We start from the raw sequence: 13721 nt of genomic DNA, 5'->3' as shown, positions 1-13721 counted from the left end.
AGGGAACACCCTATGAGACTGCTTGGCCCTTTTGAACGATACCTTATGACCAGAGGTCAAGGTAGATTCATCTCTATACCCGGTTGACAGCCCCGATTAGACTGTCTGATTCTGAGGGATCCCTCAATCTAGAGGCCCCTGATTACCAGGAGTCATAGTCCAAACAGTTTGCCGCTCTCCACTGGAGAAGGGGAACTCCAGGAAGCAGATGCCCCTGATGGACCGGGAGACGCCGGGTGGGTTCACTTTACCCGCGTCTGCCTAGTGTGAGCACGGCCCCAGCAGGCCGAAGGCGCCTGAGAGAGTCAGAAGACCTCTCAAGGGCAGGTGAACAGCTGTCCCTGGCCCCAGCTGTGATCTGCAGGGACTAGACTGACAAGGATGTGGCCCATTCTGGGGGAGAAACTATGGCATCCACATGAGACGAAGGGGAGGGCTCCTGAGCTCTTTCAGAGACGCAGGCCTCACAGACGATTACCCTGGGCATGTGAAAAAGTGGACAGACTACACATGCAGTATATATAGTACCTTGTGAGTTTTGGCCGTTCTAGACATTGTGCCCTGCATAGATAGGCCGTAGTAATTCAGCACTTAATGCTGTCAGGCTGGGGGGAGTAGCACTTACCCCAGTCCTGTGTCTCCATTTGTTCTGTGGAACTTGTCCCAGAGCGAAGAATCCAAACTGCCTTTTTGAAAAAGAGCTCTCCCACTAGTGGGCGGAACTGGAAACCGCAGCGTCTGGCCTAGAAGTTGCTTTCCCAGTGCTTAAGTGAGGGGAGGGGCAGAGCCGCCGCAAATGACGCGGCCAGAACTTCCATCAGCGGCCTACTTCCTGCTAGAAGCCGGGGACTAAATTATCGGCCACCCTGGAAGTGACGCTGGCGGTCCGCAGTGCGGCGCCGCCCGTAACACAAGGCTGCGGCACCACCGCAGAAAAAGACTCCAGCCGCCATTGCAGCCAGACTCTCGGAAAGAAATGCAGTCCTACTCTCCAAACCCCCGGTACGATGCACACCTCAGGAGCCCTCATAGCCCCCTCACAGGCAGCCCTTCTTGAATGCCGGTGCCCACTTGAGAGGGGCTGTGTAACCAAACAGACCATGCGGGCACCATAACTCCATCTTTCTTTCTATAGGATGAGGAGAGGGACAGTCCACCCCCTTCATCACTGCTGTCTAGCATTGGTGATGCAGTGGGGGCCGCATGGACAATGCGTACGCACCTGTACAGCCTAGGGTTTCATTACCTTAGGCGGTCAGGATTTAGTCCGGCAAGTCCCACGTCGCAGGAGAGTATATGTGGAGGCGACACTCCACGTGCTCGCCCATTGATGGTTTGGGGAGATCGGATCCCTTCAATAGGGTCCGTTGCCCCTGTCACTTCCCAAAAAAAAAAAAAAAAAAAAGTCCAGAAAGGTCTGGGAACCAGATGTGTGCCTCCTTCAGACACCAAGCATGAACTGGGTTTGCCTGCGGCCAGTGTCAAGGTGTATACTGCGGAGGAGGAGCTAAACTTTTTTTTTTTTTATGTTTACTTCGTGTCAGCCTCCTGGCAGCAGTAGCACACACCCACAGTCCTGTGTCCCCCCCAATGGAGGCAAAGGAGAAAAAAAAAAAAAAAAATCTTATGAAGCCTATTGAGTAACAAGGTAATGGGAATCAAATTATGCAAATTAATATATCAAAGTTTGACATCGTAAAATGTTACACATTACTCAAGAAATATCTACAAAGAAAGTTACAGATACAAATGGGACAGGAGAGGCGAAGCACAAAAATACTTTACCCATATGGTCTTTTGACAAAAAGACAAGTATAATAAAGAGGCAATCACAAATGACTCAGACATCAAACCATAGGTAGGCAATTTATATACCTTTTATAGTTAACTAACTTCATATGTATTCAGAGTAAGGGACCCATGTATAAATGCCTCAACATTATGGCCCGAGAAGGAATGTATATATTAGAACATCACTTAATTGAATACTTAAATGGGTATATTAACTGGTCATGTTGGTATAGAGGTGGTGGCGAAGAGCAGCATCGACACGTTTCACTGCTGAGTAATCGTGACTTCATCAGGACTGATAGGGTAAATATCTGAGGCCATTTCCTCTCATTTAAGGAGTATGTGTAACATTTTACTATGTCAATAAACTTTTTGTCATACAAATTCATATGTATAAAGGTACCTTCACACTGAGCAACTTTACAACAAGAACGACAACGATCCGTGACGTTGCAGCGTCCTGGATAGCGATCTCGTTGTGTTTGACACGCAGCAGCGATCTGGATCCCGCTGTGACATCGCTGGTCATTGCTGAAAGTCCAGAACTTTATTTGGTCGTCAGGTCGGCGTGATTCCTCATGTTTGCAAGCAAAAGCAACGATGCCTGCAATGTTTTTTCACGGAGCTAACAACCAGCAAGAACGATCAGTGAGTCGCAGTTACGTCACTGGATCGCTCCTGCATCGTTCTGGAGTTGCCGTGTTTGACATCTCTACAACGACCTAAACAGCGACGCTCCAGCGATCTAGTTTAGGTTGGATTGTTGTCTAGATCGCTGGAGCGTCACTAAATGTGACAGTACCTTAAGGCAAAGATTTTGCATACATGCAGTCACTTGTCCGCCTGCTCCCAGAGTCATAGAATCCTAACAGCAAGTACTATAAGGCTTCACAAGTATGCAGTCACAGTGCAACTACAGATTTAAGTCCCCCAAGACTGGATAACCAATTTATAGTTCCATGGTATTTTATACTATTGTTTGCTAGGCCATCCCTTATTGTAGACCACCACTGTACTCCAATTAGATTTCTTGTTGAAAGTCATAGCTAAATGTGTTACCATGGCCTACAGTATCTCCAGACTTGTCTTTTATCAAGCACATATGGGAAATTGGTCAGCAATTGCAATGCAAACTGCCAGCAGTCAGTTGATTTGCCCAAGTGCAGTCAGGGTGGCAGACTAACCCCTAGATAACATGAATCCAAAGAAATCAATACACACTTACATGCCTTACCATACAGAGTGTAGTTATCACACTATGCTGCATGAAAATAGAAGTTCTGAAAATTGTTTATTTTTTTCCTTCACAATTTACTTAGCCGGTCTAACCATCCTCTGATTTGCACAGTTTCATGACTGCTTCTTTAAGTTGCAATTTCAGTGTTGAAAAGTGAATCCCTTCATGCGATTAGAAAGTCAGCTAAATAAATGTACTAATACAATCCTCTAAACTAGAGTTAGGTTAAAGGGAACCTTTCACTATGAAAATACAGTGCAATCTGCAGGCCTCAACTTAGGGTATGTGCACACGTCAGGATTTTTAGCGTTTTTTTGCAGAATTTCGCCATAAATCCGGTAAAAAAAACCCTAACATTATGCATCCAATCTTTTAGAATGCATTCCGCATTTTTTGTGCAGATGTTAGTGCTTTTTTCCGCAAAAAAAAACGCATCCTGCAAAAAATCTGGACATGCTCTCTTTTTCCGGATTTCCTAACAAAAAGGTCATTCAGGGAAAAAAAAAAAAAAAAAAAAAAGAAAAATCCGCAAAAAATCCGCGCAAAAAAAGCACGTGGATTTTTGGCAGAATACTCAGGATTTTGTCAGGAAAAAATCCTGACGTGTGCACATACCCTTATACTCTCTGGAAGGTTTGTTCCACTGGGTGGGTTTTATCAGTGATTAACAGCCATCTCTGTAAGCTTTTTGTACAAGTACACATACAATCACCGAAAGGACCAAAAAAAAAAAAAAAAATCCCAGAAAGTGCAGAGGTTATTACCTTCACCCCTGAACCTGTATAGACCAGGCCAAATTTTTACAAATCTGGCCAGTGTCAATTTATGATGTTATAACTCAAGAATGCTTCAAATGGATCCCAGCATAACTTTCAATTATTTGTGAAAAAATTGGAAGTGGCAAAAATTTAGAAAAATCAGGCTTTCGATTATTATATCCTTAAACCAGTTAGTCATGCTGTGCAAAATAATTTCTAAACTTTGACCACATGTCTACTTAACTTCCTGCAAAAAAAAAACAGCTTGAAAAACAATGCAGATGTAAAGAGTAAAAAGTTAAGTTGATCAGCAATTTCTCAAAATTGACAGCCATTTTCTCCCCTTTAGGGACCACATCACATTTGAAGCAGCTTGGGGAGGCAAGGGGACCCCATGACAGAAAATATCCAGAAATGAAATTCTAAAAACTGCACCCCTCAAGGTGTTCAAAATCAGATCCAGGAAGTTAAACCCTTCTGGTGCTCCTCAGAAATTAATGTAACAAAACACACATTTTTTAATTTAGCCCCAAATTCTTCCAATTCACAAGGGTAACTGTAGAAAACAGACCCCAAAATATGTACAGTTTCTCCTGAGCATGCCAGAAAACAGAAAACTACTGTTTGGGCACAGGGCTGAGAAAGGGAAGAAGTACAGTTTAATGTTTTGAACCTAAAAATGGCATCAGTCTCGATTCCGGCCATGTCACATTTGGAGAGCCCCTGATGTGCCTACTCAGATCTTCCTGCAGACTAGAGACATTCAGGGTATGTGCGCACACGTCAGGATTTTATGTGGAAATTTCCTGAGCAAAACCGGAGATTTTCTGCATAAAATCTGCACGCGTTTCTCGGTTTTGTCGAGTTTGTGCGGATTTTTCCAGAGCTTCCCAATTTAAATTTTGCAGATTTCCCACTGTTATTGATCAACATGCTGCGTATTTTTCCGCATGCGTTTTTTTTTTTTTGGGGGGGGGGGGGGCGGAAAGATCCACAACATGTGCACAAAAATTGCAGAATGCATTGGAAATGGGATGCATAGTGTATGCGTTTTTGCCGCAGAATACCGCTGAAAAAAACAACGTGAAAAATCCAGAACGTGTGCACATACCCCTACATGGGTTGACCGGTTCCCTTTAAGACTTACAGCTGCAATGAAAATTTATATGAAGTGATCACTCACTACTGATTTACATAATCAAAACTGCTATATTAAACCTCTGTGGATATGTATATGATCACTTAGTCTCATGAAATATTTAAGATACATTTTTTGGATTGAAATCCAGGTGAAACTTGACTGCATTTGACACCAATAACAGATTCACTTTAGAATTCATACAATTTGATAGCCTACTTGAAGGATGTTTAAATGAGAGCATCATCCTGCATACAATGTTTACTCTATGTTTAGCCAGTAGAAAACTGCTTTTTTGAGCAATTAACAATTAGGAAAGATTTCTGCTAATATGAAATGTTCTCTTACCATCCATCTTTGATACTTTCGTTGGGTTTGGGGTAGTTTAGTTCCACTTTTCGCAGGGCCTTTTTAAAAGCATACTGAAAATAAACAAAATCTTTAAACTGGTTGGATTTGTCCACACAAAGTAGCTTGACACGTTTTTGTCTCAAAATTACAAAGTTGGTCACAAATGAATTTGAGTAGGAAACGCTAGACAGGTTGTTAAACCAATATAATAAAAAAAAAAAAAAAAATGAATGTCAGCACAGAATGACTGTTCAAATTAAGGAAAGAGACTTGGAGCATTATGGTGGCCAGTCATGTATATACAGCTTCCCAACCTGCTTCATTTCCATTCATCTCCACCGTTCCCTGGCTCTATGAAGCCAGAGCTGTCAAATAAGAGAAAAGAGGTTAGGTTCGGTAGGGTGGGGAGATATTGAGGGAAAAGAATCAATTGGGTGGGGAGGTATATGCAAATGACTGGCCCCGTCGTGAAGCGCTCAGCGGTGGGACTTTAAACAGTCATTCTGTGCAGACTGTCTTTTTAGGTAAAGTGTGCCCTCTAAGCAAGAGGTCAGTGATTTTTCACATTCACAATATAAAAAGGTCAAAGTGTTAATCTTATTATTAAACAGCAGTTTTTATCATTGGTCTTTCAAAAACAATCTACGTTTTGCAGATTTTTACAATCAAAAACAAACAAATGGGGCTCATTTTGTCTTGGGTGCATATTCCAGCTGTACCGATTGTTCGTTGGGTGCATTTTGTCTGAGCATAATACGCTATTTTCCCTGCTTTCTAGGTATCCTAAATACTATTAGGCCTCATTGTTAAATCTATCTCTCCTCCCTCTCCCCCCCCCCCCCCCCCCCATTCTTTGTATAGATTTTATTTTGTTATACACTGCCTATGTCGGTTGACCAACAGTTTTGTTATATTTTGTAAATACACTCTTTTGTATGTAGTTACTGAAGAAGGCCAAGCATTGAGGCCGAAACATTTATTTAAGTTAAGTGCCTAAGATTATCTTGCGATACATATATGCTAGCCACCTTAGGGAGAGACCCAAGTTGGGCTAAATGTAGCGGGACGAAAGACCGAAAAGCCCTCTACTTAAAGGAAATACATAGTGGATGCTTTCCTGAAACGGAAAGTACTTGCAAGCAGCGTAATACAAAGAATAGCAGGTTTACCCAGAACCCTTTGCAGTAGGCGGAGCTATGCAAATAATCTCTTTCCACCCCTGTCTAATCCACAGCGCTTGGAACCGCCAAGCGTGCAATGCTGCGGATTAGTTTCTAAATTTACACAACCAACCAATTCCTACCTGTGGACACGTGTTTCGGGCTTTAGGCCCTCATCAGCACAGGGCTGGAATTGGTTGGCTGTATGGAGTGGGGCTCGGTGAGATTATCTTGTACTTTTGAACAACATTGGTTTTAACATGGTTTACTGGAAGATGGGGGGGGAGGAAGGGAATTCCAAGTGCGGAGAGCTTGCAAAAAGTGCAATTCCACACTTGTTTTTTGCATGTTCACCAACTGTTGAAACTGACATGCCATTATGATTCTCCAGGTCATAAGAAAAAAAAAAAAAAAAATTATTGGCATTTTGAATTCTCATTACACCATTTACTGATTGGGTTAAAAATTTTTTTTTTTTTTTTAAATATGGATTTAAAAAAAAAAAAAAATTTCGGGTGATTCTAAACGCAGAGATACCAAATGTGTATATCTTATTCTAATAGTTTTTATTTTGAATGGGTGGGGATTAGAACTTTTAGAAGCTGCAGTTGTCTGATTTCTTGTGCTACACAGGCAATGATCAGAGCTAGGTGTAGCAGAATACCTCACTTGCCATGAGCGCTGACCAGCGGTGCTGATAGCAATCCGGCTACGACAACCATAGAGGTCTGCTGGAGACCTCTGGTTGTCATGTCAACCCATCAGTGGCCCTCAATCAAGTGACAGGGGTCACCAATGGGTGGGATTTCTAGCGCTCTTCCAGTAAGCGCAAGTTAAATGCCAGACAGATTAACAGAGGCATTTACCAGATTAAGGTTATGTGCACACGTTCAGGATTTTTTGCAGAAAATTCCTGAGAAAAACCTGACATTTTCTGCAAGAAATCTGCATGCATTTTTTGCGTGTTTTTGGTGTGTTTTTTCCCCAATGCATTTTATAGTGGGAAATCCGCAAAAAAAAGCAAAATTAATGGGGGCGTGGCCTGACTGAGCAGGAGAACAGACGTGCGTCTGAAGAGCTCCTGCCAGAGGAGAAAGAAAAGTCTCCTTTTTACCTCTCTGGAAAAGAGATTTAAACACCTGGAGGTCCCCAACACCACAAAGGACTTTGTGAGAACCCCAGATCCTGAAAACTGACCAGTATACTGCCCAGAAAGAGTACTGGCCTTGGTGGTGAAAACGGCGGGAAGTCTGCCCGCCATATTGTTCTCTGCCTGGAGTGAAGATCTTGGGACAAGGACACAGAGGTACAGCTCGCTCATGGAACCTGCCTCCATAACCCCTGGAGATCACTCACATTACCCCTGCTGAGCCTCGGTAGCGGTGACACACACTCCGACAATCGCTGAGCTGCAGGGGGAAGGAGTGCAGTGTGAGAGGAGAGGCGGAGGGATACCATCTGCAGGTGCCGGAGTCTGGGGAGTTTCTGCAGGTGTGCCGCTGATCCGGTGCACAAAAGGTACCTGAGGCTACTCACCCGGCCCCGGGGAATCCCTCTTTCGTCATCCCTGAGGTGGCACAGGTCGGGGCTGGTCGTGGCACTGCAGAGACCCGGCCGCAGCACTTGGGCGGAGGAATATTCTCACAGGGACCGCATCACATTACATAGCTCCGGAGACACACTGTGGTGCTGGGAGCGCTGTTTGCTACGGGGACTCCCTGGGTCTTGTGATAAGAAGCTGTGTATAATAATAATAAATATATATATATATATATATATATATATATATATATATATATATATATATATATATAAAGCTGAATGTGTATGTATGTATGTCTGGGATTGGCATCTGAACTGTTGCAGCTAGAGCCACAAAATTTTGCACAGTCACACATCTGGACCCCGAGAGCGTCATAGCCTATGTTGTGAGCTGAAATTTTAACCCCGCGCTTTCCAATTCACCAAACAATTTTGCCCCTATCTACATAATGGGGGAAAAGTGAAATGAAAAGTGTTGGAGGCAAATTGACAGCTGCCAGATGTGAACAAGGGGGACTTAAAGAATGAGAGCGATGGTGCCAAAGAGTATATACCGTACAGTTGCTAAGGTGGGGCCCCGACATGGGATACTCACCACACACAGGGATATGAACACACACAAAATGCGCCACACACTACCACGTGCTTGAATACATATACCACCTTCAGCACACATTTCACCACACATACACCAACCTCACCACATAAAAGTCGAAACACAAAAGTCGCCGCTCAAGACTCGCCACGCGCAAAACTAGGCTCACGCAAAAATTGCCACATGCACAAAAGTTGCAACACATGCAAAAGTTGCCTCAAACAAAACTTGCACATACTCAAAAGGCACCACACAAAACTCGCCATGCGCAAAACTCGCCATGCGCAAAACTTGCTGCACACAACTTGCTACACTAACCTGTCACATGCAACTCAACACAAAAAGTTGCTACACGCATGTCGCCACACAAAACTCATCTCACAAAAGTCGCCACATGCATGTCGCCACACGCAACTCAACACACACAACTTGACAAACGAAACTCGCCCTAAAACACACACAAGTCTGGTATTATCCTTCAAAAATAAAAATCTGATTAATAAGCAGACAAACTACAAGAGCAACAAATGTACCATATAGGAAATCCGGCAGCTGTCAGTCACATGACCTGTCTATTATGTGTATGTGTGAGCTAATATATACTGTCAGGGGGAGGGCTTCCTGTTGGCTGGGGATTTATCAGGCTGCCAATTTAGCTTACAAATACTAAGGTAAAAATACTGACCAAATAACGTGTGAACGAGGTCTAATACAGGAGGAGATGACATACAGATATATACTATGTACAGGGGAGATGACACAGGTATATACTATATACAGGAGCAGATAACCTACAGGTATATACTAGATATAGGAGGAGATGACATACAGGTATATACTATATACAGGGGAGATGACAGGTATATACTAGATATAGGAGGAGATGACATACAGGTATATACTATATACAGGGGAGACAACACACAGCAGGTGTATACTATATACAAGGGAGATGACATACAGGTATATACTATATACAGGAGATGACATACATGTATATACTGAGGTGAAAATGAAAAGGTGCGAGTGCAAAATGAGAGGACTGAGGGAAAATGGAGTGGAGTGATCGGAAAATGACAGATGTGAGGTCGAAATGACAAGTGTTAGGGGGAATGAGAGGTGTGAGGGAGAAAATGAGAGATGTGAGGGGGAAAATGAGAGGCGTGATGGGAAAATAAGAGAAGTGAGGTGCTATAACTAAACACAGATATTTACTATGCCCAGGCAACGCCGGGCTCTTCAGCTAGTATGTATATATATTCAGTGCTGGTGGAGATCTCTAACTGTCGGGGAACATCCTACCCCCCTCTCTACTAGTTAATACCTGAGGAGTACCCAAAGTCCAAGCAGTCTGTAGATTCCAATCAGCTCCGCTCACACTTAAAGACCCTAACAATTTAGTGAGATTAAAAACTTTGTGAATAGAGAAAAAAAATTACAAACTACTCAATATCTGGATATATCTCTGAACTAATCTCTTGATATCTTCCCTCACGTGACCTCCGGTCCTCCCAAGACCTCCTTCTCTCCTCCACACTTATTCGCTCCTCATCCAATCGCCTCCAAGACTTCTCTCGAATATCCCTCATCCTCTGGAACTCTGCCCCAACACGTCCGACTATCAACCACAGTCGGATCCTTCAGACGGAATCTGAAAACTCATCTCTTCAGGAAAGCCTACAGCCTGCACTGACACCGCTGCTGCCTCATCACTATCGAAGCTACCGCCTCACCAACACCGGAGCTCCTGCAACCCTCAACCTACTGTCTCCTTCCCCATAATCCTGTAGAATGTAAGCCCGCAAGGGCAGGGTCCTCGCCCCTCTGTATCAGTCCGTCATTGTTAGTTTGTTTACTGAATGTGATATTTGTAACTTGTATGTAACCCCTTCTCATGTACAGCACCATGGAATCAATGGTGCTATATAAATAAATAATAATAAGTGGTCTTATGCTGACATCTAGTGGCCGATTCAAGGAACTGCCATCATTTATCAGAATATCTCAAATATCCTCTGAAATCTATAGCTACGATCATAGTATTATATACACAAGATAGAAGTTATGTTTAAAATAACCTAAACCTACATAAACGAGCGGTGATTTCAGAAGCTAACACCTTTGACACAGAACAATTATAATGGTGAAGACAAGCAAAGAACGCTCTAAAAGTTTAACTCCAGCTCTCTATCAAGGAAAACAAGGAGAGATGGAAAAGTTTCTCAAACACAAAGTATCAGCCAAAGTTACTCCTAAGAATCCAATCCAAACATTGGCACTGATGATCTGGTTGAGGACTCTGACTCCAGCGAGGAATTGTCCGAAAGCGACTTCCCTCAATCTGGCTCAGGAAAGCTCTCCAGATCGTTTCTTAAAAAGTCCCTATCTCAGGCCATGAAGCCTTTAATAGCAGAAATTGCAGGAATGAGAGCAGATTTATCACATATAGGGAACAGAGTAGATTCGCTGGAGAATGCTCAATCCACCATCGTTGGCCAGACAAACCTGATGAAAGACCACTTCGAATACCACAGACATCAAATGAACAATACAGCCTTAGCGCTTGAGGACCAAGAAAATCGGAGCAGGAGAAAGAACATTAGAATTAAAGGCTTGCCCGAGAGTGTATCCCAAGAGATACTAGAGAAAGCTACGAAGGAGATTTTTGCTCTGCTGTTGCCACAGGAAAAATGTGACCAAATAATAATCGAAAGGGTCCACAGGGCGCTGAGACCAAAGCCCACAGACCCACCGAGAGATGTTATCTGTGGATTACTAAGCTATTTAGATACTAAAGCCTTGATGGCTTCCAGGGATTTAAAAAAAAAAAAAAAAAAAGGCTCTGCTACGAGGGCTCTTCCATACAGATTTTCCAAGATCTGGCTCCATCTACTCTGATGAAGCGCAGAATCCTAAAGCCATTATTAGACATCCTGCGCTCCAAAAAGATCCTCTACAGATGGCTTTTCCCCTTTGGTTTGGCGATTAACGGAGGTGGGAAACAGATTGTCAGAAGCCCAAATGATCTCCCCGGTGTTTGGGAGGCCCTGGATCTTACCCCTGTAGAGATCCCCTCCTGGCTTCCAATGGATATGGATCCATACTCGCCTCCACCTTTGAGAGCTATTTCAGGAGAACATGGGGACTGGACTCCAGTCAAGAGAGGGGCCTCCCCTAGGCAGATGAAAGCGGGAAATAAGAACCCCCCCCCCCCCCCCCCGTGAACCTTTTACTCTTTACAATGTTGCTTCGTTTTTTATGCAAAATGCATGTGTCTTCGACTGTTATGGTTAACTTCAGTAATAGTTTTATAATGTTTTAGGATGCTGCTTAATTATTCTCTATTTTGGCAGATCGCCGTTCGTCCATGAGATGGCACCTACCCTGTCTGCTATGGGAGGACTCCCTAGCCCCCGCCTCTGCGGCAGATGGGCAACTCATTTGTATATTGATGTCCCCTCTCCTTTTCCCCAGTTACTATATTTTCTTGTTCCTTTGGAATTGGTATATAGTTACAGTAATTATTTAGAATGTTCCGAGCTGTTCCATATACCCAGTCATGGCTAGTGGTGATCCCCCGGCCAACATAATTGTGGCCTCATATAATGTTAAAGGCATACGATCCCCAAATAAATCTTGAGATTTCTACACTCCAAAAAGACAAATATTGCCTTCCTACAAGAAATGCATTTTAAAACACAACAGAACCCCGGATATGACTAGATCTTATTTCCAAGTATCAAATATAAATAGTAAAGCCGCACCCTATAATGGCAATGTCTCTATGGACAGCAGAGTGCACGTCCTCACCAGGGGGTCCATCCCAGTAGGTAAATCCAGAAGCACATGAAGAAAAGGACAGCACCACAGCAATTGTGAAAAGACAGCTCCAAAGTTTATTCTGCCATCTGCAACGTTTCGGTCCGTGGACCTTTTTCAAGCATAGTGAAATGACAATACAACCACCATTATATACCCTTAGGCCAAACCCATTAATTAACAGGCAACCAATGGTGTGGCTCCATATACCTGGAAAAAATACATCATAGTGCAACATACATATATACATATAAAAACAGTCCCACATTGTTAGCGGCTAGTATATATAGGGGGCTGGCATAGTCCAACTACCTCTGATCGCTCGCCACTATTGTGTGACACTCGTAAATCCCCAATAAGTCCCCAAAGTCCACAATGTAAACAAATATCACTCGCACCAATCCGGGTACTGCATCCACGATCGTCATGGCATTGTGGGCGTGTTCAGAACAAGAGCAGTCCAATCAGCTCCTCAATCTTAAATCATGTGATCGACATGCCCAGCATGCAGTGCTCCTCACCGCACTAGTTCATAGGCTGCTGGACCACATGTCAGTGGTAAACAAACACCGCCCACTTTTGTCCACTGGTGCACATTGTATTGTACATGTCCGTGACATTATCCCTGTCCGTAGCTCATATGCGCATGTCGCAGTCCCGGACTCCAGTACAATCAGCACACTGAGTCCATATAGTCAGCGACTGCGTATGACAAAGGAATTCTCCATAAATCTCTTCATGACAGATGGTTCCAGTGAGCGGTCCCATAGCGCTATAATGACGGAATCCAGCATAGTCAGCACACTGAGTCTATTTAAATCGGCAACTGCAAAGTAATGCTCCATAGACTTCTTCATAATAGAGGACTCCAGTGAGCGGTCACATAGCGCTACAATCAGCGCGCAAAAGTACATCCAGGCTCATAGCTAGGTATAGTATTTTTTTCACTCCAGGTCCATAGTATACAATGGTATACAATATGACATTTCTCCACTGGACACCTTATATATTTATCTAAAAATACTATACCTAGGAGTGAAAAAATACTATACCTAGCTATGAGCCTGGATGTACTTTTGCGCACTGACTATATGGACTCAGTGTGCTGATTGTACTGGAGTCCGGGACTGCGACATGCGCATATGAGCTACGGACAGGGATAATGTCACGGACATGTACAATACAATGTGCACCATTGGACAAAAGTGGGCGGTGTTTGTTTACCACTGACATGTGGTCCAGCAGCCTATGAACTAGTGCGGTGAGGAGCACTGCATGCTGGGCATATGTCGATCACATGATTTAAGATTGAGGAGCTGATTGGACTGCT

The 13721-nt window shown here is 43.5% G+C and overlaps 1 protein-coding gene across 2 annotated transcripts in view; it reads right to left on the bottom strand.

The window, feature by feature from the left end:
* PAN2 (poly(A) specific ribonuclease subunit PAN2) overlaps positions 1-13721 on the bottom strand; it is a 78512-nt gene that overhangs the window by 14188 nt on the left and 50603 nt on the right. For both annotated transcript variants that reach the window (XM_069758431.1, XM_069758430.1), the window contains exon 16: positions 5273-5346. In XM_069758431.1, coding sequence (XP_069614532.1) covers positions 5273-5346 — 74 coding nt within the window. The remainder of the gene's footprint in view (positions 1-5272; positions 5347-13721) is intronic.

This window comes from Ranitomeya imitator, chromosome 3 (assembly GCF_032444005.1).
Source record: "Ranitomeya imitator isolate aRanImi1 chromosome 3, aRanImi1.pri, whole genome shotgun sequence".
NCBI classification, from domain to species: Eukaryota; Metazoa; Chordata; class Amphibia; order Anura; family Dendrobatidae; genus Ranitomeya; species Ranitomeya imitator.
Note: the sequence above shows the minus strand (reverse complement) of the source record. Positions and strands in the feature narration are given on the sequence as shown.